General features: G+C 41.0%; 1 protein-coding gene across 1 annotated transcript in view; it reads left to right on the top strand.

Annotated features, from left to right (window-relative positions):
* Positions 1 to 24,562, top strand: part of DNAH8 (dynein axonemal heavy chain 8) — a gene marked incomplete at its 3' end in the record, with an annotated part of 249,573 nt that overhangs the window by 108,235 nt on the left and 116,776 nt on the right. The window contains exons 41-54 of the mRNA XM_079148326.1: positions 1,930 to 2,117; positions 5,031 to 5,117; positions 5,215 to 5,322; positions 6,224 to 6,358; positions 8,034 to 8,195; positions 10,346 to 10,592; positions 10,720 to 10,961; positions 11,049 to 11,189; positions 12,706 to 12,943; positions 14,579 to 14,721; positions 15,171 to 15,305; positions 16,007 to 16,129; positions 18,165 to 18,378; positions 21,858 to 21,967. Of these exons, the coding sequence (XP_079004452.1) occupies positions 1,930 to 2,117; positions 5,031 to 5,117; positions 5,215 to 5,322; positions 6,224 to 6,358; positions 8,034 to 8,195; positions 10,346 to 10,592; positions 10,720 to 10,961; positions 11,049 to 11,189; positions 12,706 to 12,943; positions 14,579 to 14,721; positions 15,171 to 15,305; positions 16,007 to 16,129; positions 18,165 to 18,378; positions 21,858 to 21,967 (2,273 nt within the window). The remainder of the gene's footprint in view (positions 1 to 1,929; positions 2,118 to 5,030; positions 5,118 to 5,214; positions 5,323 to 6,223; positions 6,359 to 8,033; positions 8,196 to 10,345; positions 10,593 to 10,719; positions 10,962 to 11,048; positions 11,190 to 12,705; positions 12,944 to 14,578; positions 14,722 to 15,170; positions 15,306 to 16,006; positions 16,130 to 18,164; positions 18,379 to 21,857; positions 21,968 to 24,562) is intronic.

Below are 24,562 nucleotides of genomic sequence, written 5' to 3'. Positions count from 1 at the left end.
AAATCTGCCCCCTAGTGCTGCCGGGGCTGGGCAGTGTGTCTCCTCACCAGGAGAGAGTGGCAGCACCTGGCATGTCTTATTTGACCTAGAATTTCCACTCCTCACTGCCGCATTGTTACTGCAAATCATTAGCAATAACCCCAGTGCCCTTTGAGAGGAGCATGAATTTTTAAACTAGTATATTTATGCATTGAAACACTGTACAATAGAGCGCCACAAAGATCTACGGCACTGAATTAGATCTGCGTGTATCACCATGGATAAATCCCAGAAAAACAATATTGAGCAAACCAAATTACGGGAGGATATGTACAGTATTCTCTACAGATAGAGAGACATACATAAATTTTGGAGAAGCAAATTATGTAGCATCCACAAATGCAAGCAAAAGAGCAATATTTTAAAGCCATGAGGAGGAGCCATTGATATAAAGTTCAGGATAGAAGTTGCCTCTGAAGACAGAAGGGGAATAGATGCACAGGGACATTCGTGAACTTGAACTCTGTAATATTCTATTCTTTAGAATGAAATCTGAAGCAGGAAAGATTTGGTAGGTAGGTACATGGGTGTCCTTTATATTGTTTCTTATAATTGTCGGTATGTTGAGAAAACATTCCCAAGAGTCATTTTCTAATCAGAGAGAAGGGTTCCTCCATAGATCATTCCTGGCCAGAGCTGGAAGATGATTGAAAGAAATGGATAGAGCACAAGGTAATCCCGAAAGGTCAGTTAGAGTAAAGAGGGCAGGGGAAAAGGAAAAGAAGTGGTTGTCTCCAGTGTCTTGCTTCATACAAAGGTGTGACACAGCTCTCTGAAGTGGCAGCCTGGTAACTCCACCTCAGATGGGGGCGGGCCAGAGAGGCAGGGCCAGTGGAGTGGGTCAGATGACAAGCTCCAAGTCCAGAGGGGACGCTCTCCTGCCTCTGCCATCCCTTTCTCCAAGGCACCAAGGGCAGGCATGCACCCTGCAAATAGGAATTTGCCTTTGAGATGAGGAAAAACACACTCGAAAACCATTGTGCAGAGAGAACAGTCTTACAAAATATTTGAAGAACTTAGGAAGGCTCCCAAGACTGTGAGGAGACCTACGGGAAACAGAAGAGAACTCAGAAGTAAGTAAAATTCCTAGCTGCAGAGAGATTCAGGAATTGATCACATTCCATCAATGAAAGAAAAACAGGTTGTTTCGAAACAATAATTGGAATTCTTGGAAATTGAACATGCAAAGTAGCAGAATACCCAGGCAAGAGATTATATTGCAAAGGCAGAAAGGGATGGAAAGACTGACAGAAGAACTTAAGGCTCACAGGGATAGATATATACATTCTATCGTTCATGCAGCGGATAGTCCCAAGGGAGAGAGAAGAAAGACTGGGGTGGGCAACAGTAAAAGAAATAAGAGCCTTTCACGTACTGAAGGCAGTGAAGATTTTCATCCTTAGAGAGAGACAGGAGCAATGTCCATGACAGCCAGCTCTGCCTTTGTACTGGGTTTTGTGAGAAATAAATAAAAATCCCTTTGGCCATTCTCTTCCTTGCCCTGCATCCTGACGTTTCTATCTCACTGCAATAAGGAAAGAACAGAGCTCTGACCCAGGTGGGGGGTCATTTCCCCCGAACACTATGGCTCCTTCCATCTCTATCCCACTTCAGGACTGAGCAAATTGCATCACCCTCCAGCGTCCCTGAATGATGTATTTTATATTTTGATTTTGACAGTGTGCTATTTTCATTGTTTTGGTGATGACATACAAATAATTAAGAATCTCCTTATCCTTGGAATTCAATATGTCTTTGTAAAGAGCCAGATATGAAATTTTACCTAAATTGTGTTTAAATATATGTTTGGAAGCACTTTGGAGCAGTGATTGCTATGGAGAAGGTATATGATGGAGTAAAACTTTACAAATTAACTGTTTTTCATGCCAGGTCTTGCACAGTCAGGTTCCTGGGGCTGTTTTGATGAGTTTAACAGAATTGAATTGCCTGTATTATCAGTGGCGGCACAACAAATTTATATTGTTTTGACAGCGAGAAAAGAGAGAAAAAAACAGTTCATATTTTCTGATGGTGATTGTGTTGATTTAAATCCAGAATTTGGAATCTTCTTAACAATGGTAAGAACACAGGCTTCAAATGCAATTTGATTCATCTAATTGTTACAGAGTTAAATAAAAATATTTATGTATTAGCGGGTAAGTAACTATCCAGGAGTCACAAACTCTTATGTGATTTTTGTTTGTTTTTTTCTTCCAGTTCTAAGGATCTATCCAGGCCCTCACAAATGCCAGGCAAGGGCTCTGCTACCGAGCTATATCCCCAGCCCTTGACATTTTTTTTTTTTTTTGAGTAGTAAAAATAGCCCAGATAGAAGGTGAAATAGTAACATGTTACTAACAATAACTACTGTTTATTGAGCACTTACTATGTGTAAGGTCCTGGGCTAAATGTTTTGTGTACTGAATCAGCACAACTCATGCCATACTGCAGTAACAAACAATCCCCGAAACATAATTACTTATAACCACAAACCTTTATTTCTCCCTCATGCCACATGTCTGCGGTGGGTTGGCTGGGGTAGGGGAGGTAGTCACTTTACTCCAGGACCCTTTCTGACAAGGTAGTCACTAGCTCAGTCATTGCTGGCTGGTACAGCAGAGGTAAAAGAAAACATGAGCTGTGCCATGGCTCAGCACTTCTGTCTAGAAGTGACACAAAGTCACAAGTCTCATTGGCTAAAGCAGTGTACCTGACCATACCTAACTTCAAGGGGACAGGGAAGTACAGCCCTACCATGCAGCTGGAAGGGAAGGGAATGTGAAATATTTGGCTAGTGACACTGATGACTACGCATGTGCATTATTTCATCCTGCGGGTCTGACAGCTGTCTGGGGTAGATATTTCTTAGTTGAGGTACCTGAGGCTCAGAGACGCTGAAAAACTTGCTCAAGTCACACAGCCAGTAGGGGAATGTGGTTATTGTGTGTCTGCCACCAGAACCCAACTGCTCAGAACCTGATACTTAACAGGAGGAAATGACTCAAACTTTTCAAAATAATTTAACAAGGTCCTATATCAAAGGAATTGTGACAAGTCCAGTTGCCATGTGATTGTGGGCAGAACTTCGGGATTTAGCATTTGGAAATCCAAAGACGTGAAGAAACGAGTTTCTGTGAATCAGGGAAACGAAGTTGATGTTGAACCCATGTTAATGCTTTTACATATTAAATTAAATCTCTGAGTTGCAAGATGACACAAAGGATTCTCTTTCATATGTCTCAGTGGACAAAGATAAATTATGGGAAACAGCAGCAGAAAAGTTTCTGATAAATTTTGTTGTTAGCCAACACGCAAGAAAGCAGTTAAGAGGAAATAACAATCCAGAGGTTAGTTATAAATCAGGAAATGGGATGAAGAAATATACTCAGTGTGAAACTATAGCCTAAAAGCATTTAATAGAAACTTAACATCCTCCTGGGTTAAGAATAATATTAGAAATATTAATTGGATATTGCTAATTAGGCTGTGAATAACCGAGATGCGAAAAAACAGTCACTTAGTAGGTGAGATCTTAAGGTCTTTCTGTGTTTCTTCTCCATCATGGTTTTCATCTTCAAGGTCACTTTATGACCCAAGACACTGCCTATGCATCTGTGTTTTGTGGCAGCCAAGTGATTGAATTGGCCCCCTTCAGTCACGGAGGGTCTTTCACTATCGGTCCCTCTGCCTCTCACTGTGGAGAGTCCCATCACCCCAGCTGCCAGGCAGTCTGGGTGGAGACGTGTGGTTAGGGAAGGGGAGGAGGAATATGGTGAACAGCCAGAAATCTCTGCTTCTAGCACTTAGCAAGATACCTGGCCTCCTGACAGAACCTAGTACGTGTTCAGAGGCTGTTTCTTTCTTTTCTTTTTGGTACTAGGGATTGAACCCACAGGTACTTTACCACTGAGCTACATCCCCAGCCCTTTTTATTGTTAAATTTTGAGACAGGGTCTCACTGAGTTGCTTAGAGTCTCACCAAGTTGCTTAGGCTGGTTTGAACTTGCAGTTCTCCTGCTTTAGCCTCCCGAGCAGCTGGGATTACAGGAGTGCCCAGCCAGGGACCAAAGGTTTTGTAATGGACTGTCCTAGAACAAACTGACCATTATTTGCCTTACTTGTCTTCAAACTGCCAACCTTTCCTTTGGGACTTCTGGGTCTGTCTTGTCTTCTATCTCTTGTTACTTACGAGGAGACTTAGTTTCCTTCCTTCCTCTACTTTCATCCTTTGTAGCATTTCCTCATTATTCCCTTCTCTATTTCCTTTCATTCCTGTGTGTGTGTTTTTAAAAAGGTCCTTTGTTAGCCTGATTACTATAACTATGACTGCAAAGAATAGTAATGAGATGAAATAAAAATGACCTCAGTAAACTGGACTGTGGTGCACACCTGGAATCCCAGCAGCTCTGGGAGGCTGAGGCAGGAGGATCATGAGTTCAAAGCCTGCCTCAGTGAGAGCAAGGTGCTGAGCAACTCAGCGAGACCCTGTCTCTAAATAAAATGCAAAATAAAGCTGGGGATGTGGCTCAGTGGCAGAGTGCCACTGAGTTCAATCCCTGGCACCCACCTACCACCCCCCAAAAAATTATCTAAGTAAGCTGTTCAGTATAAAATCCTAAAATTTTCTCCTCTTTCAACAATGTATATTACACCATCATTATTCAGTTACTTAGTTTTCTATTCTTTCATTTTCTTTTCTAGTTTTTAAATGAATAGACACATAGATGCTTAATTTTTGCTACACAAAATTGTGTATGGCTTTAATAATACAATAAAAATGGGTATATATATATATATATATATATGGAATGATATGTACATTATTAAATATGAATAGTCCAATATACATTTTGGGAAAGCAAGGACATTTTATGAATCTGATATTTTTCACACCACTGTGGAATCTGAACTAAGAATAGGGAATGTGTTGTATTCAGGAATCAACAATGGAAATTGTAACATTAATTAAAAAAATATATTCTAACTCTTAGAACCCTGGATATGCCGGGCGCCAGGAACTGCCAGAAAACTTAAAAATTCAGTTTAGAACTGTTGCCATGATGGTTCCCGACAGACAGGTACGGCCCAGGACTTAAAGCACAACATCGTTTGTCTCCCTTACCTTTTTTTCCCCCTTAAAGTTCTTGAAAAAAGTCTCAATATGTTAATTTTCAGATCATTATGCGAGTGAAACTTGCAAGCTGTGGTTTTCTTGAAAATGTTATCTTGGCTCAAAAGTTCTATGTTCTTTACAAACTCTGTGAAGAGCAACTTACCAAGCAGGTAACTTTATATGTCTATTTTTCTCCTAGGTATAGAATTTAGTCTTCCGCTTTGCAATTTTACCTCAATAAATGATAGTGAACTAAAAAAAAACCCATTGACCCTTTTCTAAGTGTATTTATAATTAATTTGACCAGCTTATAATTAATTTGACCTATTGAAGATATATATATATATATATATATATATATATATATTTAAAATCTTTATTTGGAAATAATTGAGAGTCACAGGATCTCAATTACTGTAGGGAGGTATAGAGGAGGTGTGTACCTTTTACCCAGTTTCTCCCAGTGCCCACATTTCATAATGATAGCACAATAACAAAACTAGAAAATTGACCCCAGACAGTCCACTGAGTGTATCAGGGTTTCACCCATTATACACACTCTTTGTGGGTGTGTGCGTGTGTGTATAGTTGTATTGGAACTATGTCACATGCAAAGATTGTGTAATGACCACCACAGTTAACACACAGAATGGAACCGTCACCACAAGGTAACAGATGCTGCTCCTCGAGAGCCACACCCCTCTCTCTCCTGCATCCCTAACTCAGAGCAGCCACTAATCTTTTCTCCATCTATAATTTTATTTCAAGAGTGTTATGCAAATGGTCTCATGGAATATGCAACTTGTTGGCAGTGCATTTAATATTTACTGTGCATCATTCAGACTGTATCGTTCTCAAAAGATATCTAGGGTGTGAACCCCGTATCATATGGCTTGTGTTTTCCAATGGAATGATTGTTTCTCAGTCAAAGGAAAAGGACAAGAATTTAACTCCCAATATTTGCAGTTCAGCTACTAAAATGACAGCAGAATACCTACCTATTCGTATGGAGTGAGCTTGCATTTAGAGTTTTTCAACTCCATAATCTTTCGCCCCTCTTTTCCCACGTAGGTCCATTATGACTTTGGATTGAGAAATATTCTATCTGTATTGAGGACACTTGGATCTCAAAAAAGAGCCAGACCAGAAGACAGTGAATTAAGCACAGTCATGAGAGGACTAAGAGATATGAACCTCTCTAAATTGGTATCTTTCTTTTCTGAATTCTCTTCCCTTCCAAGATTTTGCCCTGGTTTCTTTCTAGTCCATTGGTAGTGGGGGTCGGCTCGTGTTGAGCTGTGGGCACTAATAGAGAGTTAATGGGCATGCTTCCAGAGGAAGGTAAAGGACCCCGTTTACCCTGCATGACCAGCAAGGACTGAAGTGCCTCCTCTCTGTTGTGTGCAGTGAAATGGGTCCACGGTGGCTCCAGCTCAGATTTTCACTCCACTTCTCCACTGTGGAACACAGATGCTAAACACGGAAATCTGGATTCACAGGAAACCCTGAGAACTTTGTACACAAATTCAGATATGTTCCTCCCTGAACATCCATACCATTATTATTTTCCAAAAATGTATTATAAATTTGCCATGGGAATTATAGGAGTCATGTTACTGCTTTTATGCCCGTCACACTTATAGCCAGACGGGTTTGAGTGAGCTGACGGACAGGTCCATTTGGTACTTGTTCAAGGGCTTCTACATGTCACATCTCGTGTCCATGCCCTGCGCATACAGGTTGAGGAGGAAATGGCTGTTAAGAAGCTCACCTGCTAATTTCAGAAACTGTCCACTGTGTCCGTGTAGTTCATTACTGTTGCAAGCCTGTTGAGGTGGGCTGTCTTGAGCCTCATGGCAGCTCCCTGATATGGGTGGCTGTCCGGTTTATTGTCATTTGACTCAGGGGAGAACAAAGACTCAGAGAGAGGGAGGACTCACCTGTAAGCCAAGGAGCCAAAACAAAAATCCATGATTTTGGGATGCCAAATCCTCTGCTCCTTCCAGGGCACCTCACTGCCTCTCTGTAATGGTATTCTCGAAACTTCTAGCAAAAAGTTAAGAAAGTATCAGGGAATTTCCAGAGAGTAAGAGGAAAAAATCAGAAGGGATGATTATACATAATGGTGCGGGGGAGGGGGTAAGGGAAAAATGGAGGAATGTTGGATTGTGTAGAGGGAATTGAGGGGGTAGGGGAGGGGGTGGGGGGAAGGAAAAATAATGGAACGAGACAATTGTCATTATCCTATGTACATGTATGATTACACAAACGCCGTGACTCTACATTGTGTACAACCAGAGAAATGAAAAGTTGTACTCCATTTGTGCACAATGAATCAAAAGGCATTCTGTAAAAATAAAAATAATTATAAAAATAAAAATAAATCAGAAGGGATTATAGGTTGGGGCAACCTATGTATTAAAGACACAACTGATGAAGAAAGAGTCAGTTTATTGAAACTTACTACTCACCAGGCAGGCAGCACACTGCTCTAATGGGGCTTTCCAGTCCATATTGGATGAAATCATGTAATGTCCTGATTTAAATGAAATGTTGAGGTTGGGTCTCATGGCATTGGAACATAAGTTGCATGTTTTTAAAAGTCAATGTGAACACAGTCTGAGAAGCAGAATATTCATATGAAGTAATAAAGTCAGGCCTTGAGCAGCAGATCAAGGCTGGATTGTAGATATCAAATGCCAAGGAACTTTGGGTGCAGTGTGGGTTCAGTGGTGATGTTCAGAAGAAGGCACTAGAGAATGTAAGTCTGACTGGGTGAGTAGGGAGTGATTCTCTGGGCACAGGGTGGTGCGTGCCTGCACGTCCTCGCCGGTGGATACGTGTTCGTTGACTAAGGTTATTTTAATCTCTGCCATCTTAGGTTGATGAGGATGAACCCCTTTTCCTCAGCTTAATTAACGATCTGTTTCCGGGATTACAACTGGACAGTAATACTTATGCAGAACTGCAGGCTGCCGTCGCCAACCAGGTTCAGCTAGAAGGGTTGATTAACCACCCACCCTGGAACCTCAAACTTGTACAGGTAAGGGCATTTCAGTCTGTTGTCAGTGCAACAATAAGTGGTATTGCTAGAGATCACTGTGTGACTACAACATGATTTGGGTCTTATTTGATGGAAGTGTTGAAACTAAATTAAAATGCTGCATACACATGTTGCAAGGAGAGTCCTAGAGAGAAAGTGTGGGTTTATCCTGCCTCACAGAAAACAAGCACCCAGTCTGGTGGTTACTTACACCTGGTGAGAAGGATGGATAGTAACCAGAATCCTAAAAATAGTTGGAATGTGAGCTGGGACAACCCAGCTGACTTCAGTGGCCAGTGTGGCATGATTGCCCACAGCGGGATGTCTCCAGGGGCCCAGTGCCTTAGGAATCTGGGCTCCTTTGCTGCTTCATTCCTGCTTTCTGTGCACCATGCTGTGTCCTTTACCTACATCTACATTGGTGTCTTTCTTTCCATCCACCTGATCACATCACCTGTGGACTCAAGGAACTATGGTAGAGATACAATCTCAAATCTCTATGAGTTTGTTGCTTTGACGGGTGTTTCCCAGGGCTTTTGGAAAAATGAAGGAGCAGAAATTGTATTAAAAATTGCATTTGGAGCTGGGTATGGTGTCACAGTACCCAGTAATCTCAGTGACTCGGGAGGCTGAGTCAGGAGGATAGCAAGTTCAAAGCCAGCCTCAGCAACAGCAGGGCATTAAGCAACTCAGTGAGACCCTGTCTCTAAATAAAATAAAAATGGGACTGGGATGTGGCTCAGTGGTTGAGTGCCTCTGAGTTCAATCCCTGATACCAAAAAAAAAAAAAAAAAAAAAAAAAAAAAGAAATATATATATATATATATATATATATATATATATATCATTTGGAATAAAATAACAATTCTTATTTTAACTCACTGTTCTCCACCAAATTATAACTCATGCAAGTATATGGGACATATCCAAATCTTATAAGGAAATACATGGAGGAAAGTTTAATTATTTTTTCATTATCACTGTACTGGAAACCATTAGAATTTTTTAAATTTTTTGGCAAAACATTATTTTATTTATGATATACATATAGTATACTGAGTACTACAATCTTAGTCTACCAGTGACTCTAGAATAGAATCTTGGGTATTAGTAACATTACTCTTGAACGTGATGGTACAGCTAGTGTCTCTGTTGCTTTTGAACTATGGGTTATAATAGTAATACATTTCTATCCCAAATGCTAGAACAACTCAGACTTTGAGATCTTTGACTTCTTATTTTTATTAAGAGACCTACAGGCAGGATGTCCCCTGATGTGCTCTTAGTTCATCTCCTTGAATCCTGCTTACCCTTTCCATGTGCTACTTCTCTGTGCCTTCACTTCTGATAGCAAAGGAGGACAGGAGCCACTTTGTGGGTGGGTAGGCACAATGGGCAGGCAGTGCCTGAGAGTCAGTCCCTGTCCTCAAGTCAGCCTCTCCTTAAATAAGGACTGATAGGTGATGGAGAAGGAAAGTCAAGCTCCCCTCTTTCAGGTGGAACAGTCATCAGGGTGTAGCTCACATCAGAAAGTCCCCATCAGGATCATGCTTAAGTCTCTGCTCTGCAGGTATCCTCAATCACACCTGGCCTCACTTCTTCCCATCCCTGTCCTGCTTTTCCCATGCCCTTCTCTATTTCTCCTGGGAGCACTCCCCGGGGGGAGGGGGCGGGGGGAAATTGCTCAGGAATCCCATTCAAGACGTGCTTCTGAGGAGCATCAAGGCCCGCCATGAATCCTGGATCTTCACCATAGTGGATGGAGTTGCCGCTTTCTACCACTAGGGGGCGATATGGTCCTATTGCACGCAGAGAAAATTTTGCATGTGGAGAAACTGCTGGTTCTCAATCCGCAAACCACAATCACAAGGCATAGTTTGAGGAGCAAAAAGTAGATCTCGGATTGATGCTATTCCAAAACGTAATTCAAGTCCCACCTTGTCATTACTTTATCACATAGGTTGTTTTGTAATGTGGTGCTAATTTGCTATCAGCACCTAGTAAAATAACCTTTTTACATCTTTTAAATACTGAACTAGTTACTTTAATGAGAGCTCATTTAAAACCTTTTTAAATTTCAACTAGCTACTATGGATGTCAGCTGAAGACTCATAAATTTCATTTTTTTCAACTTATTGTTCATCGTGTAGTTATACGAGACCTCTCTGGTGCGGCATGGCTTGATGACTCTTGGGCCCAGTGGTTCTGGGAAGACGACAGTCATAACAATTCTGATGAAGGCGTTAACAGAATGTGGAAGGCCTCATAGAGAAATGCGAATGAATCCAAAAGCTATCACTGCACCCCAGATGTTTGGCAGGCTGGATACTGCTACCAATGACTGGACAGATGGGATTTTTTCTACTCTCTGGAGAAAAACACTGAAAGCTAAGAAAGGTGCACATGAGTCCCCCTCTGCCCTCATTTTCCCTTGCCAGTTCATCAATAACACGGTATTTATTTAGACTTCTGTTTTCATTATCTGTAGGAAAAAAAAGTGATTTTCCATTTTAATTGTTTGCAGGTGAAAACATCTTCCTCATTTTAGATGGCCCGGTGGATGCCATTTGGATTGAGAACTTAAATTCTGTGTTGGATGACAATAAAACGCTCACGTTGGCTAATGGGGATCGTATTCCCATGGCCCCGAGTTGCAAGCTTCTGTTTGAAGTCCACAACATTGAGAATGCCTCTCCAGCCACAGTTTCTAGGATGGGCATGGTCTATATCAGCAGCTCCGCTCTCACCTGGAGGCCCATATTGCAGGTGGGGACGGGAGGTGGGTGGGAACCTGCCCAGTGCCTGGCCATTTGCACTTTCCTCATAAACAGAGGTTCTGCTTCTCCGCTGCAGGCATGGCTGAAGAAGCGAACTTCTCAGGAATCTACTGTGTTCCTGACTCTGTATGACAAAGCATTTGAAGATGCATATACATACATGAAACTAAGCCTCAGTCCCAAAATGCAGCTCTTAGAGTGCAATTATATTACGCAAGTAAGTTTTTTTTTTTTTTTTTTTTTTACATTTTCTACTCAGATTTTGAGATTTTACTTTTACTCAGTGGCAGTTAACAGCAATCTGAAACAAAATTCATGCAGTCCATGGAAATCTTTTTTTTTTAAATTTAAAATTCTTTTTAGTTATACATGACGGTAGAATGTATTTTGACATATACATACATGGTGTATGACTTTCCATTTTTGTGGTTGTACATGATGCAGAGTTACACTGGTCGTATATTCATATGAACATAGAAAGTTATGTCCGATTCATTCTACTGTCTTTCCCATTCCCGTCCTACCTCCCTTCCCCCCATTCCTCCCTTTCCAATCTGGTAAACCTCCACTCCTCCCTCCCCCTGCTTATTGTGAGTCATCATCTGCATATTGGAGAAAACATTTGGCCTTTGGTGTTTGGGGACTGGCTTATTTCACTTAGCATGATAGTCTCCAGTTTCATACATCTACTGGCAAATGCCATAATTTCATTCTTTATGGCTGAGTAATATTCCATCGTGTATATGTATATGTATATGTATATGTACTACATTTTCTTTATTCATTCACCTGTTGAAGGGCACCTAGGTTGATTCCATAGTTTAGCTATTGTGAATTGAGCTATTCCCAATCCAGTGAATACCACCCTCACCACCAACCTCCACCTATTGAGAGTCGGCATCCGCATAACAGAGAGAACATTCAGCCTTTGGTTGTTTTGGGGATTGACTTGGCATGGTAGCCTCCAGTTCCATCCATTGACTGGCAAATGCCATAGAAATCTTTTTACAATATGCACTGTACCCTGAGAAGTTGGATTCCTATTAAAGATCTCACAAATGATCACTGACATTGCTACAAAAACAACTCCCCAGAGGGATGTCAGCAGGGAAAGAGGAATGAGCCACCTTCCTCACTGTCAAGTTTACTTATTGGTTCCAGAGAGTGTGTCCAATGATAAGAGCCATCACGATAAATAAACCAAGCCAGCAGTTTGACAGAAAAGTACAAAAAGGAGTTTGTGGCAGTCAGGAAAACTTGGCAATATGGACTTTCCAAATTTAGGGTAGATCAGATATGGAAAATCTTTAAACAAAAATGTGTTGGCATTCTTCTTTCCATACTAAATTTTCCTTATTAGTCTTTGAAGAAAAACAGAACTAATCATAGATTTTTAAGGGCTCTCCAAGTTCTAGTCTACTGGTGATCGTTACCCATGCTAAATCATTACCCATGATTTGATTTCCAGGAGAGAGGCATCAGCCAGTGAGGCCAGGTACATTGGAAATAATACATGAGACCCACATCAATGAATTAGTTAGTGTTCCTCTAGACCACCCAGCCTGTCCCAAGTGGGTGGCCTTCTTGCAAAAGCTGAGAGCTATAGGACAACGATCGAGCAAGATCTTGAGACATTACTGTCCTCTTTTCTTTCTTACCTTCTTTAATTATTATTTCAAAGTCGCTACCCGAAAATTTTTAATTGAGAAAAATGTCTCTTAAAATTTTTTCAGTCTCTCAATCTTCTGGAAGGTTTAATTCCCTCCAAAGAAGAAGGTGGTATTTCATGTGTGGAGCATCTTCATAAATTATTCGTGTTTGGCCTAATGTGGAGTTTAGGAGCCCTTTTGGAACTGGAAAGCAGAGAAAAACTTGAAGTCTATTTACGACATCATGAAAGCAAATTAGACTTACCAGAAATACCTAAAGGCACCAGTCAAACCATGTATGAGTTCTATGTCACCGATTATGGTAACTACAGTAAATTTTACCATACCCTACTTAAATGGGAAAAATATGAACTTCTATAAACTCTTCTGTGGGGGGGGATGGTAAACCAATGACAAGGAACATAATTGTTAATACCATTTTTCAAAGGGCATATGTGTGAAAGATCATAGAAGTTTGTGTGTTAATCATGTCAGGAACTGGTGTAGAGACTCCTGACTTCTCCTTTTGGAGTAAAATCTGGCTTAAGTAGCAACGCCTCTTATATCATCTGCTTTCTTAAGACTCACGGAGGAAAGGAAGCAGTATAGAGAACAGAGATTCTTCATGGTGCCAAGTGTGGAAATGCACGAAAAATGTCAGTCCCACATTCTAAATAATCACTTTGCATGTATGTGGTGCTGGGGCATGAACCCAGGGCCTCAGGCATGCTAGGAAAGTGCTCTAACACTGAGCTACATCCCCAGCCCCAAAATTACAACTTTTGATGAAATTTATTTGCCTGAGCACATGCCTAGGAAATGAATGAAACTATTACATACGTGGTGGTTATGAAGGACTCTAATATATTTATTCCATATGATTTCTAACTAGTTATTCATTAGCACATCCTTCATCCATCTATTTTTTTTTTTTTTAATTTCATGGACATGAACACTTTCAGAGATACTTCATTTTTAGATTTAAAATGAAGTATGAAACTTTCTTCTAGATAAGATGCAGTAATAGAGACTGGGTTTAACCTCTTACATTATAAAGCTGGACAAAAGGTATAAAACAATGTTTTTCAGACATTGGAAATAGGCAGCACATAACTCAAATAGCTGAGAGCAGTGAACAAGATTTTACCACAATACTACATGAAGGCATTCTCCAGCAGCAGCTCAGGGAGGGAAACCCAAATAGAACTGGCATCCTCTCCAAAATGTGGAGGCAAAGGTGGATTTTGGGAAGGCCAAGAAGCTAGAATTGGCAGAGCAGAGCACTGGAGAGGAGGATCCACACAGGGAGGAAGTGTCAGAGACCAGCAGAAACTGAATCAAATCCACAATTACAGAAAGGAGTCGATGCTCTGTCAATAATCAATAAAACAAATAGACAAAATGAGTTAAGTATATAGAAGATTTGAACAACACAATCAACCCATTTTACATAATTGACAGATATAGAACAGTCCACTGCCAAACAGAAGAGAGTACATTCTCTTTAAGAGCAGAGAAAACATTTACTATTCTGGGCCATAAACTATTTATCAATAGGGAGACTTTATGGCACTTTATGTCTGTATTACAAAAGAATAAAGGTTTCAATTAGACCCAAAGTAACCAGAAGAAAGCAACAACAATAATTAAAACAGAAGTCAGCGAAACAGAAAATAGAATAATAGGCAAAAAAATCAATGAAACCCAAAGATAGTTCTTTGAAAAGATCAATAAAATTAATAAATCTCTTAGCAGAGATATTGAGTAAAAAAGGAGATATGTTACTATTGTCAGGAAAGAAAGGGAGCATTAGATTAGCAGATACAGTAATATATTTTAGGAAAGTGTTTTAAATGTTTATATGATCCAACTGATCATTTATAGCACTTACATTTTTGTATTCTGACACATTTGAAGAATGCACTTTCCATAAGATGAAATTTTACTCATTGTATAGGTGATTGGGAGCACTGGAACAAGAAACTTCAGCCATACTATTATCCAACCGACAGTGTTCCAGAATATTCATCAATTTTGGTTCCAAACGTTGACAATGTTAGAACAAGTTTTTTGATGGACACCATCGCAAAACAGCATAAAGTAAGTTTAAAAGGGTCTTAGACGGTCACAGAAAAGCACCAGACAGAAAAATTGAATTCCAAGACAAGGACCTGGAGGGAAACGATGGAGGGAAACATTTTGGCAAATGAACTCCTGGTCCCAGGGCACTCTCCAGCTCAGCATCCTCTGAGCCGCTGACCCCCAGCTGACTGGAAAGTGGATAATCTGCTCTAAGTCTCGTCCGCAACCTCATGCTCATGAAATAACGAATCACATTCTCTTCCAGTACTTCTTCTGTAGGACCATATGCATTTTACACTTAAATCTTTTAATTCAGCTAGAAGTTATTTTGATGGAGGTGTGATTCCAAACAGCAATTAAAAACTCATTGCATCAATTTATAGGAGGCAAGAATAGCCAGTAGAACCTAAAGACATTTGAAACTAAACATTTGACAATACCTCTCACCATGGTTATCTCAATTGCAGGCTGTTTTGCTCACGGGAGAGCAGGGAACTGCAAAAACTGTAATGATTAAGGCCTATTTGAAAAAGTATGATCCTGAGGTCCAACTGTCCAAAAGTCTAAACTTTTCATCTGCCACAGAACCAATGATGTTTCAGGTAAACATCCATCATTTGTTGCAGCAGGAAACATGGAAATTTTAAGTGTTGTTTACAATAAACTGTGTATGACTTATATATCTGTATACATATACATGTATATGTAGAGACAGAAAGGACTAACTAGGGCTCTATCTGTGAATATCACATACAGAGAGAGAAAGAGAGAATGAACCAGGGCTGCTCTTAGCCTTCAGTTAGTTGGCCTTCTTGTGATTGGTGGTTGACCAAATCCAAATAACATATTTTGGCCTAATGCTGAGGCTGAGATGGAACTTTGGAGAATATTTATTTCAATATAAATTCATGATTAACATTTCTCATCACTTGTTTTTAAAAATTCAGTAACGTGTATCTTAATAATTATATTTACACCTATTTTGTTTTGTTTTGCTACTGGGGATTGAACCCCAGGGTGCTTTACCACATCCCCAGTCCTTTTTTAGTTTCTATTTCGAGACAGGGTCTCACAAAGTTGCTGAGGGCCTCGCTAAGTTGCTGAGGCTGTGCTTGAACTTGAGATCCTCTTACCTCAGCCTCCCCATTCGCAGGGATTACAGGTGTGTGCCACCATGCCCAGCATTATTTACATTTATTAAATACATAAGTAAATTATATTCTATTTGGAAAAAAATGTTCATGTTTTTTAGAAACATGGAGTACAATCTAATGCATAAGACAAACCATTTCCTTTTCTCTAGAGAACGATTGAAAGCTATGTGGATAAGCGAATGGGAAGCACATATGGGCCACCAGGAGGGAGAAAAATGACTGTATTTATTGATGATATTAACATGCCTGTGATTAATGAGTGGGGAGATCAGGTATGACTAAAGTATCTCACATAGATGATGCTTAATCATTATTTTTAGATATGTCAATAACCTGCATGTTATTAAGACTAGTTGCGATTCTTAGACTTTTTTGACTTCCCCTTTCTTGACATCCCTGCGTAGTTTCCCACAATGACTCGCTCCTGTCTCTTTGGCTACTTGGTTTCAGTATGCTTTCTGGGCTCTCTCTTTCTTCTTCCTCTCCCCGGGTCTTCTTCCTTGCTCTGACCTCTTATTCTGCATTCTCTGAGCACTATAAACAAACAAACAGGCCATTTATTTATTCACTCTGCCACACACCTCAGTTGTAGCTGTGGTCATCTGTTGATTGAGCCACTCCCCGTTAGAGGACCTCACCAGTGTGGCCAGCCCTGGGCACACTCCTGGTGGGGTCCCACTGACATGCACTGGCTCACCAAACACCATCTACCTGAAGTTCTCCAGGGTTGGTCCTGTGCTGCTCTTTATCCCTGTTCACCTCAGATACCCCTTAAAATTTGGCAGGTACCCTGTGATGGATTCCCAGATAGATCTGCATGGCCCTTCCCTGCTCCAGAGCAGACTGACCTCAGCAGTCCTGGAAGGTGGGGAGAGGGGAGGCATGTTTGGGTCTGGAACCCTTGTCATCTTTAGGTTGCTGACTGGTGCCAGCTGTCACCATGACTCTTTGATGCTTCCTTGTGTCCCTTGCCCCTCTCAGCCTGTTCTCACACAAACAACCAGTTAAAACACAAGTCAGATCACGACACAGTCCTCTGCTCTAAATCCTCTGAGACTTGTAGGATGTAAGTGTTAAAATCCTTTCCATGATCCAAAGATCCTATGCAGTTTGATCTCACTCCCCCAAACTCTGCCCCAGCCATGTTTTCTGATCCTGTGCGTGCTTGGTATGTCACTCACTGGGCATCTCGGCCTTGGCTCTTCCCTCTGCCTGGAATGCCCTTCCCCTGGGTGTCTGCACGGAGGCTTTCTCGCCTCCTCAGATGTTGGCTTATATGTGATGTGGGGTGAAGCCTTCCCTGCTCTTCGCATTCCCTGACAGCCTGAGAGCTTCCGGCTGCATTTCTCCCTTTTATTTTCTTCAAACACTTACAGTACTCCATTCTGTTCACACATAAGCGTACATTTGTACATTCTGTCTCCCACCACGAGAACGTATACTCCATGGACAGGGATTTTTGTCTGTGCCACGTGAGAAGCTGGCACACAGTAACCACTCATTAAATGTTGGTTGGATGGAAGTGTTAGAGTTGAGGTTCTGGTGTGCCGTCCATTTGGAAATGCCCAACAGGAATTTGGATACACAGGTGTGGAGCTTAGAAGGGATTCTGAGGTTAGAGTTGCCGAGTTGAGATTCTTTGGCATGTAGGGTTGAGGTGATGTCCCCTGGAAGAGCAAGAAGAGAAGAGGGCAAGGACAGACTCTTGGAGAACATTCACATGTGAGGAATGGGTGGGTAAAGTGTGACTTGGGCAGCAGTCCAGAAGTCACAAGATGAGCCTGGAAAGAATGACTCCTTTGAAACCAATAATGGAATAATTCCAAGAACGAGGAGGTGTTAGCAGTGTCAGAAGCTGCAGAGAAGATAAGGTGAGCACATAAAAGCCCAACCCAAAACATTCATTAATATGCTATTGAAAGCTCAGGCCTGACACCATCCTACATTCTAATCTGAAGTATTTTGAAGTGTTGACTGTTGAGTGTGAAGGATGTTAATAGTAAAACTTATAACTCTAAGTACATTTGTGATTGTACCAAATTTCCACTAATCACCCATCTAAATTTATTTGGAAACTAGTTTTATCTGTGTGGTGAAGATCAAACTGGACTTGCACCAGACATGTTTGACTTATGGGGTAGGGTTCCTGGGTGGGTTATATAGGCCAAATTGCCTTGAAGGTGATCATCGACATTCACAAACACTTCTTGGTAGGAGTTGGGTGTTTTCTGCTGATCTCATTGGTATTTTATAGGAGCTATGGAAGAGTATGATATGTTACAAAAATATTACTGTGTGAAATTTCAGATAACTAATGAGATTGTACGACAGATGATGGAAATGGAAGGAATGTACAGCTTGGATAAGCCTGGAGACTTCACTACTATTGTTGATGTGCAGCTTATAGCCGCCATGATTCACCCTGGAGGTGGTCGAAATGACATTCCACAGCGCTTAAAAAGACAATTCACGGTGTTTAATTGCACACTGCCTTCAAATACTTCAATAGACAAAATTTTTGGTATGAATATTTTTGGTGTTTAATTTTTTACTGCATTATGTAATGGACACAAACCATGTAAAACTGGAAGAGCTAGAGACTGTTTAAAATAGGGATTAAAGTATCTGAAACAGAAAGTTAAATACCAGGATTCAATATTGAAAAGATGACTCATATCTGTAGCCTAGTCTAAGACCCAGAGATATTTAGAAATAGCCTTGTGGGAGATGTGTTTATTTAGTTTTTTTTTTTTTCTTTTAATGTGGTGCTGAGGATCGAACCCAGTGCCTTGTGTGTGCAAGGCAAGTGTTTTCTCACTGAGCCACAACCCCAGGTCCCCTTGTGGGAGGTTTGACATTGGAGGTAAGGGAAGCTTTGTGTTTTTGTTTCCTTGACATGACTAATGGAGAAATTGGGGTAAATGCATGACAGTGCATCCCATCCCAAGTTAATAATAATAACAGACTAAAACATATGTAGCACTTTGATGTTAATGAAAGTAAGATTTTTAAAAATTATTTTATTTGTTCTAATTAGTTATACATAAAATAAGATTTTTTTGACATCAAGTCTAGACACACATAAATTGTACTATCAAAAGTTATATACTTGCAAAAGAACAGACTCATACATAGACGGACATTACTTGATAGTGCAAGTACTGCAGATCTGGGGAGAAAGAGAAAACTTTCCATAAGCAGTACTGGAATAGTTAGTAGTTGAAATAATTTAAACTGGACTCCCTGCCTCACACTAACCACAAAATCAGATGCTCTTGGATTTATTAAGGACCTTAGTATGCAAGGCAAAGCTATAGAGTATTTGGAAGAAAATACAGGGAAATATCTGCATGACCTCTAAGCAAGAGAGGACTTTTTTTTTTTTTTTTTTTGCATTTTCAAAATTTGTTCTCATTAGTTCTACATGACAGTAGAATACATTTTGACACATCATATGTAAATGGAGTATAACTTCTCATTCTTCTGTTTGTGTATAATGAGGAGTTACACCAGTTGTGTAATCATATATGCACATAGGGTAATAATGTCTGCTTCATTGCCAGTGGGACTGCAAATTAGTGCAACCACTATGGAAAACAGTATGGAAATTCCTCAGAAAACTTGGAATGAAATTACCATTTGACCCAGTTACCCCACTCCTTGGTTTATGCCAAAGGATTTAAAATCAGCATACTGTAGTGACACAGCCACATCAATGTTTATAGCAGCTCAATTCACAATAGCTAAACTATGGAACCAACCTAGGTGCCCTTCAACAGAAGAATGGAATTAAGAAATCCTGGCATGTATACACAATGGAATATCACTCAGCTTTAAAGGAGAATGAAATTATGGCATTTGCCTGTAAGTGGATGGAACTGGAGAATATTATACTAAGTGAAATAAGCCAAACCCCAAAAATCAAAGGCCAGATGTTTTCCCTGATAAACAGATGCTAATTCACAATAAGGGAGAGGTACTAGGGAAGAATAGAGGTGCTTTGGATTAGACAGAGGGTAGTGCAGATAGGGGAGAGGGCATGGAGGTAGGAATGACAGGAAAGGTCTTTTTAAATGGACTCAGTGCAAAACCAAGGAAACAGAAGTATAAAATTCACTAGATTAAAATGAAGAGCCTCTTCATTTAAACAGTGCCCTTCAAAGAATGAAAAGACAAGCCTCAAAGTGCAAGAAGATGATTTGTAACACATACAATAACTAAAAAGTTAGTATTTTGAATATTTAAAGAAATCCTACGAAACAGTCAGAGAAGCAAACAGTCCAATGTTGAAATGTGCAAAAACCAAGACACTTGAAACAGAGGCCGCTGAAGTGGCCAGTGAATAAACAGAAGTGGTGAGCATCGTCTTTGGAAAAAAACAGACTTAAAATGCCATTTTATGCCCACTAGCTTTGCCACATTGAGAAATTCTGACGAAATCAAGTATTGGTGAGACGGTGAAGTCAACTGGAGCTCCGGTCCCTACAGTGGAAGTGCAGCGGGTCACAACAACAATTTGGCATTGTTCCTGCACACCCTGTGCATGCTTTTTGAGTCTCATTTAAGAAATCCTCTCCTACACAGATACCTTTCAATATTTTCTTCTGAACATTTTATAGTTTTGCTCCGGTATTTGGGTCTTCCATCTGTGTGCAGTTGACTTTGCATATGGACACCAGAAGATGTGTACAGGAATGCTCATGAAACAATGCTGTGACAGTAAAAACATGAAATAACCCGAGTATTTATTGCCAGTAAAATTGCATAAATAAGCTTGTGGCAATGGCTCATGGTGTAGTGAAGCTCAGAGAAGTTAAATAACTGCCCAGTTAGAGTCTTTGCTAGTACGTGGCAGAGGTGTGTCCTCGCCCCTGTTTTCTGATTCCATGTGCTGCTTATAATGCACCTGTCCTACAGGAAGGTGGAAATCTAGAATATAGGATTTCAGGGAGCAGAAAGGTCTTACTGGTATCTAGAACAACCACCTGTGACCTTGGAGGGCAATTATGTGTCTCCTGAAGGCAACTCTTCTTCTATGTGAATAAGCCCCAGTTACTTTAGACCTCTGAAAATACCATGCTCAGAACCGTCAATCTTACTACACAGACTCACTGAAGGGGAATAAAGCAAGTCTCTTTTTGTAGTCTGAACCAAAGGCATTTTGAGACTTTAAGAATAGTCTACAGCTGGGTGTGGTGGCACAGGTTGGTAATCCCAGTGGCTCTGGAGGCTGAGGCAGGAGGATCACATGTTCAAAGCCAGCCTCAGCAAAAACAAGGTGCTAAGCAACTCAGTGAGACCCTGTCTCTAAATGAAATACAGAATAGGACTGGGGCTGTGTCTCAGTGGTTGATTCCCCCTGAGTTCAATACCAGTACCCGCCCCCTACAAAAGAGAATAGTCTATAAACCTACAACCTAGTCCTTTCCCAGGGTGAAGCTGTCAATCAGACTGTCGCTGTGCTGGGCATTCTCTAGGAATGGCTATGAGCCTAGATCAGGTCAGTCAGGAGATGTGGGTCCTAATTTCAGCTCAGTCAATAACCAATCCATGTGACCTTAAATGATTTCCTTTTCTGTCTGGGCTCAGTCTCCTCTCTAAGACGAGGGAGTAGTTGCTAAGCTCTTTTGAGCTCTCAGAGGCTTCGGCTGAATGCTGATTTACAGACTCTGGAGCCAGTCTGCCTGGGTTCACAGATTCGCCTGCATTCAAGCCATGTGCCATGAGCAGGTTGCTAAGCTTGTGGGGATGATCATCATCATAATATCCACCGCATAGCCTTTCTCATGGGTATTGGGAGGATGAAATGCTCCTCACTAAGAGGACATGCTTCTCACTAAGTGTAGCTGGGCCACTGCTGTCTCCGTCGTAACTGGTCCTATGGGAGAGATCCTTAACATCCCCAGCTTAGTCTGTCTTGTAATGATTTATTCACTGGGATAAACACGCACCTTGTAATCTTTTAGCAAACTTGTATCTTCAATCTTGTTTATTTTCCAGGAATTATTGGCTGTGGATACTTTGATCCTTGTAGAAAGTTCAAACCTGAAATATGTGAGATGATTATGCAGTTAGTCTCAACGGGCAGAGTGTTGTGGCAGTGGACGAAGGTACAGGATACTTTCTTATCTGTAGTTTATTTTTTATTTTTTAAAGTCAACTGTTCTTCAGTCTAGGTCTCACCTTGCAGTTCTTTAAGTTGTAACATCATACATAGTAGTGATTTTTAGGAAAGGCAAATTAGCTGCTCAAATTGATTTATGACCCGTTTTCCTTCTGGGTAGCAAGTATTCTGACTGAATGATGTTTTCCCTATGTCCAAGACATCGCCATAAACCAGACAGGACATGCCAGATAAAGTAGAATTTTGCAGAAACAAGAATGCTGCTTTTCCACCTGATACTCTGAGTTGTATTTAATATCTGGATTTCCAGATATTCTCAGCTGCCTAAGACTTGAAGTCTAACTTGTGCCTTTCTTAGAGATGCATCTTGAGTTACTAAGTGAATGGAGAGTGTTCTTGATGAAATAGGCTAGTTTTAATCCACAAGTCAGTGCCGTATGCCAAGCTTGGTTACCAGGTAACCAGAGGCAGTACCCACAAGAAGACCAGTAAGTGTATGTTTGAGATTAAAAAAAAAAAAAAAAAAACCAAGCTTGGTATATTTGCCAAAAATTGGCATAAGCAGTTGTTGTTTTAGTTTGTTGTATGTTCATTAAGCCAATTGAACACATCAGGACAGGTGCTTGTGTCCTAGGAAACCTGGAGTCGGTCAGGCTTTCAGATTCCTGGGTGGCCCAGGGGAGTTCTGGATACAGAATGATCAGAGAGGTGTTGGGTGCTTCCTATGAAATGCCCTTCGCTCAGTCTCCTTCGATGATCACATCCTGATACCTGGTACAGGGCCTTTGCACATGCTGTTCTGCCTCTTAAAGAAATGGAAAAATGAATGCCAGGGTCTGTGAGTGTCTGAGATGAAGAGATCCATCCTTTTTCCACTAGGTCATTATTCAATGGAATGCGCTTGTATGCATGGTTTTCTGGAAAGCTTGGGGCTTCCTGCTGTTCTTGCATCAGTAGTCTTTGTTACCAGGTTTCCTGGCTGCACTCCCTCACTGCTCACTATCTCTTGAACCCATTTCGCACAAGTGTTCAATCCCACTGCTTGGATCAAGGTCCCCAAAGACCCCAATCTTGCCAAGTTCAATTTTCTTCTTCCTCATATTTGATTTTTTAGGAGCTTTGGACATAAACGATCCCTCTAACATACTTTCTTCTCTTGGCCTCACAGGGTCCCCGTACTCTTATTCTTCCTCCTATCTCATCAGCTACCTCTGTAAAGTCCCCCTCTTCTTGTCTCCAAATCCTTGGATGCTCCTGGTCTCACCTCAGGGGTGGTGGGGGGCCTCTTCTCTGTCTGCATCTTTCCTTCACTGGTCTTGTACAGCTCCAAGGCTTTTGACACCATCTCCGTGCTGATGACTTCAGACTCAGTACCTCCACCCAGGCCTCGCTGGTTGACTCTAAACTGATTTCTAACCAGCTTGGTTTCTAGTCAGTAAGGACTCTTCAGTGTCCTTACACTTGATTATCCTTTGGTCTTTTTGTATGTTAGTTAACAGCAACATCCGGTATCCTGCTTCTCAGGCTGAAACACGGGGTGCCATCCTTGGTTTGTCTGTCTTGGTGCCTGTATCCTCTCCATTAGCAAGTTGACCATCTCTCCTTTGAAATATATCCCAAAGCCAAGTGTTCCTCCCCATCTCACCAGGACATAGGATAGATGCTTCCCTCATCCATCCTCTGACCTGCAGGACTTCCTAACTAGACCCCTGCTTTCTTTCTGCCCCCTGGAGTCTGTTCTTTACACTGTCCTAGAATTACATTTTACAAAAGTAAATCAGAGCTGGGTGCAATGGTGCACACCTGTCATCCCAGCAACTCAAGAGGCTGAGGTAGGAGGATCACAAGTTCAAAGCCAGCCTCAGTAATTTAGTGAGGCCCCTAAGCAACTTAATGAAACCCCATCTCTAATAAAATATTTAAAAGGGGTGGGTTTGTGGCTTGGTAGTTAAGTGTTCCTGGGTTCAATCCCTGGTACCAAAAAAAAAAAAAATGTCAATTGGAGATTGTTGCTCTTTCTTACAATCACCAGGTACATTTATAATTGGCCCATCTGAGCTGGCCTCTGCTTAGCTCTTCTCCCCTACCACTCTTCTGCTGGTCCTTGAGCTCTCCAGGGTTCTCATGTGGCTGGATCCTTCCTTATTATTCTTTGTCTTGCTTATTCTATCATTCTTTCCTTCAGAGGAACTTTCTTCAATGCTCTGCTGCCCGTGTCTCCCCACCAGTCATTATCTGTCTCCCGGACCTACTTTTTTAAATTTAACTTTTATCATTATTGTCTATTTATGAATGTTTCCATTTCCTGTGTTGCCAGACTCCTCACTAGAATGGAATCTTTATTGATGGCAGAGGACTTAGCTTTTCTCTAACTGTGCTGTCGGGTCTTCACTCATCAGAATGAATCTTTCTGCCTTCCCCTCCACCAAATAAGCAGCCTCCTTTGAGTCTTTTTTTCTTATCATCCATCTTTACAAAGCACTCTTTTGATCTACTCTTGCCTCGTCCTGCCCCCCACCTTTCTATTACTTTAGATAGTTTTAAAGCAGAAACAGGTGAGGAAAAGAGACAACAAAATTGA

Source organism: Sciurus vulgaris (genome assembly GCF_902686455.1).
Source record: "Sciurus vulgaris genome assembly, chromosome: 7".
NCBI lineage: Eukaryota > Metazoa > Chordata > Mammalia > Rodentia > Sciuridae > Sciurus > Sciurus vulgaris.
Note: the sequence above shows the minus strand (reverse complement) of the source record. Positions and strands in the feature narration are given on the sequence as shown.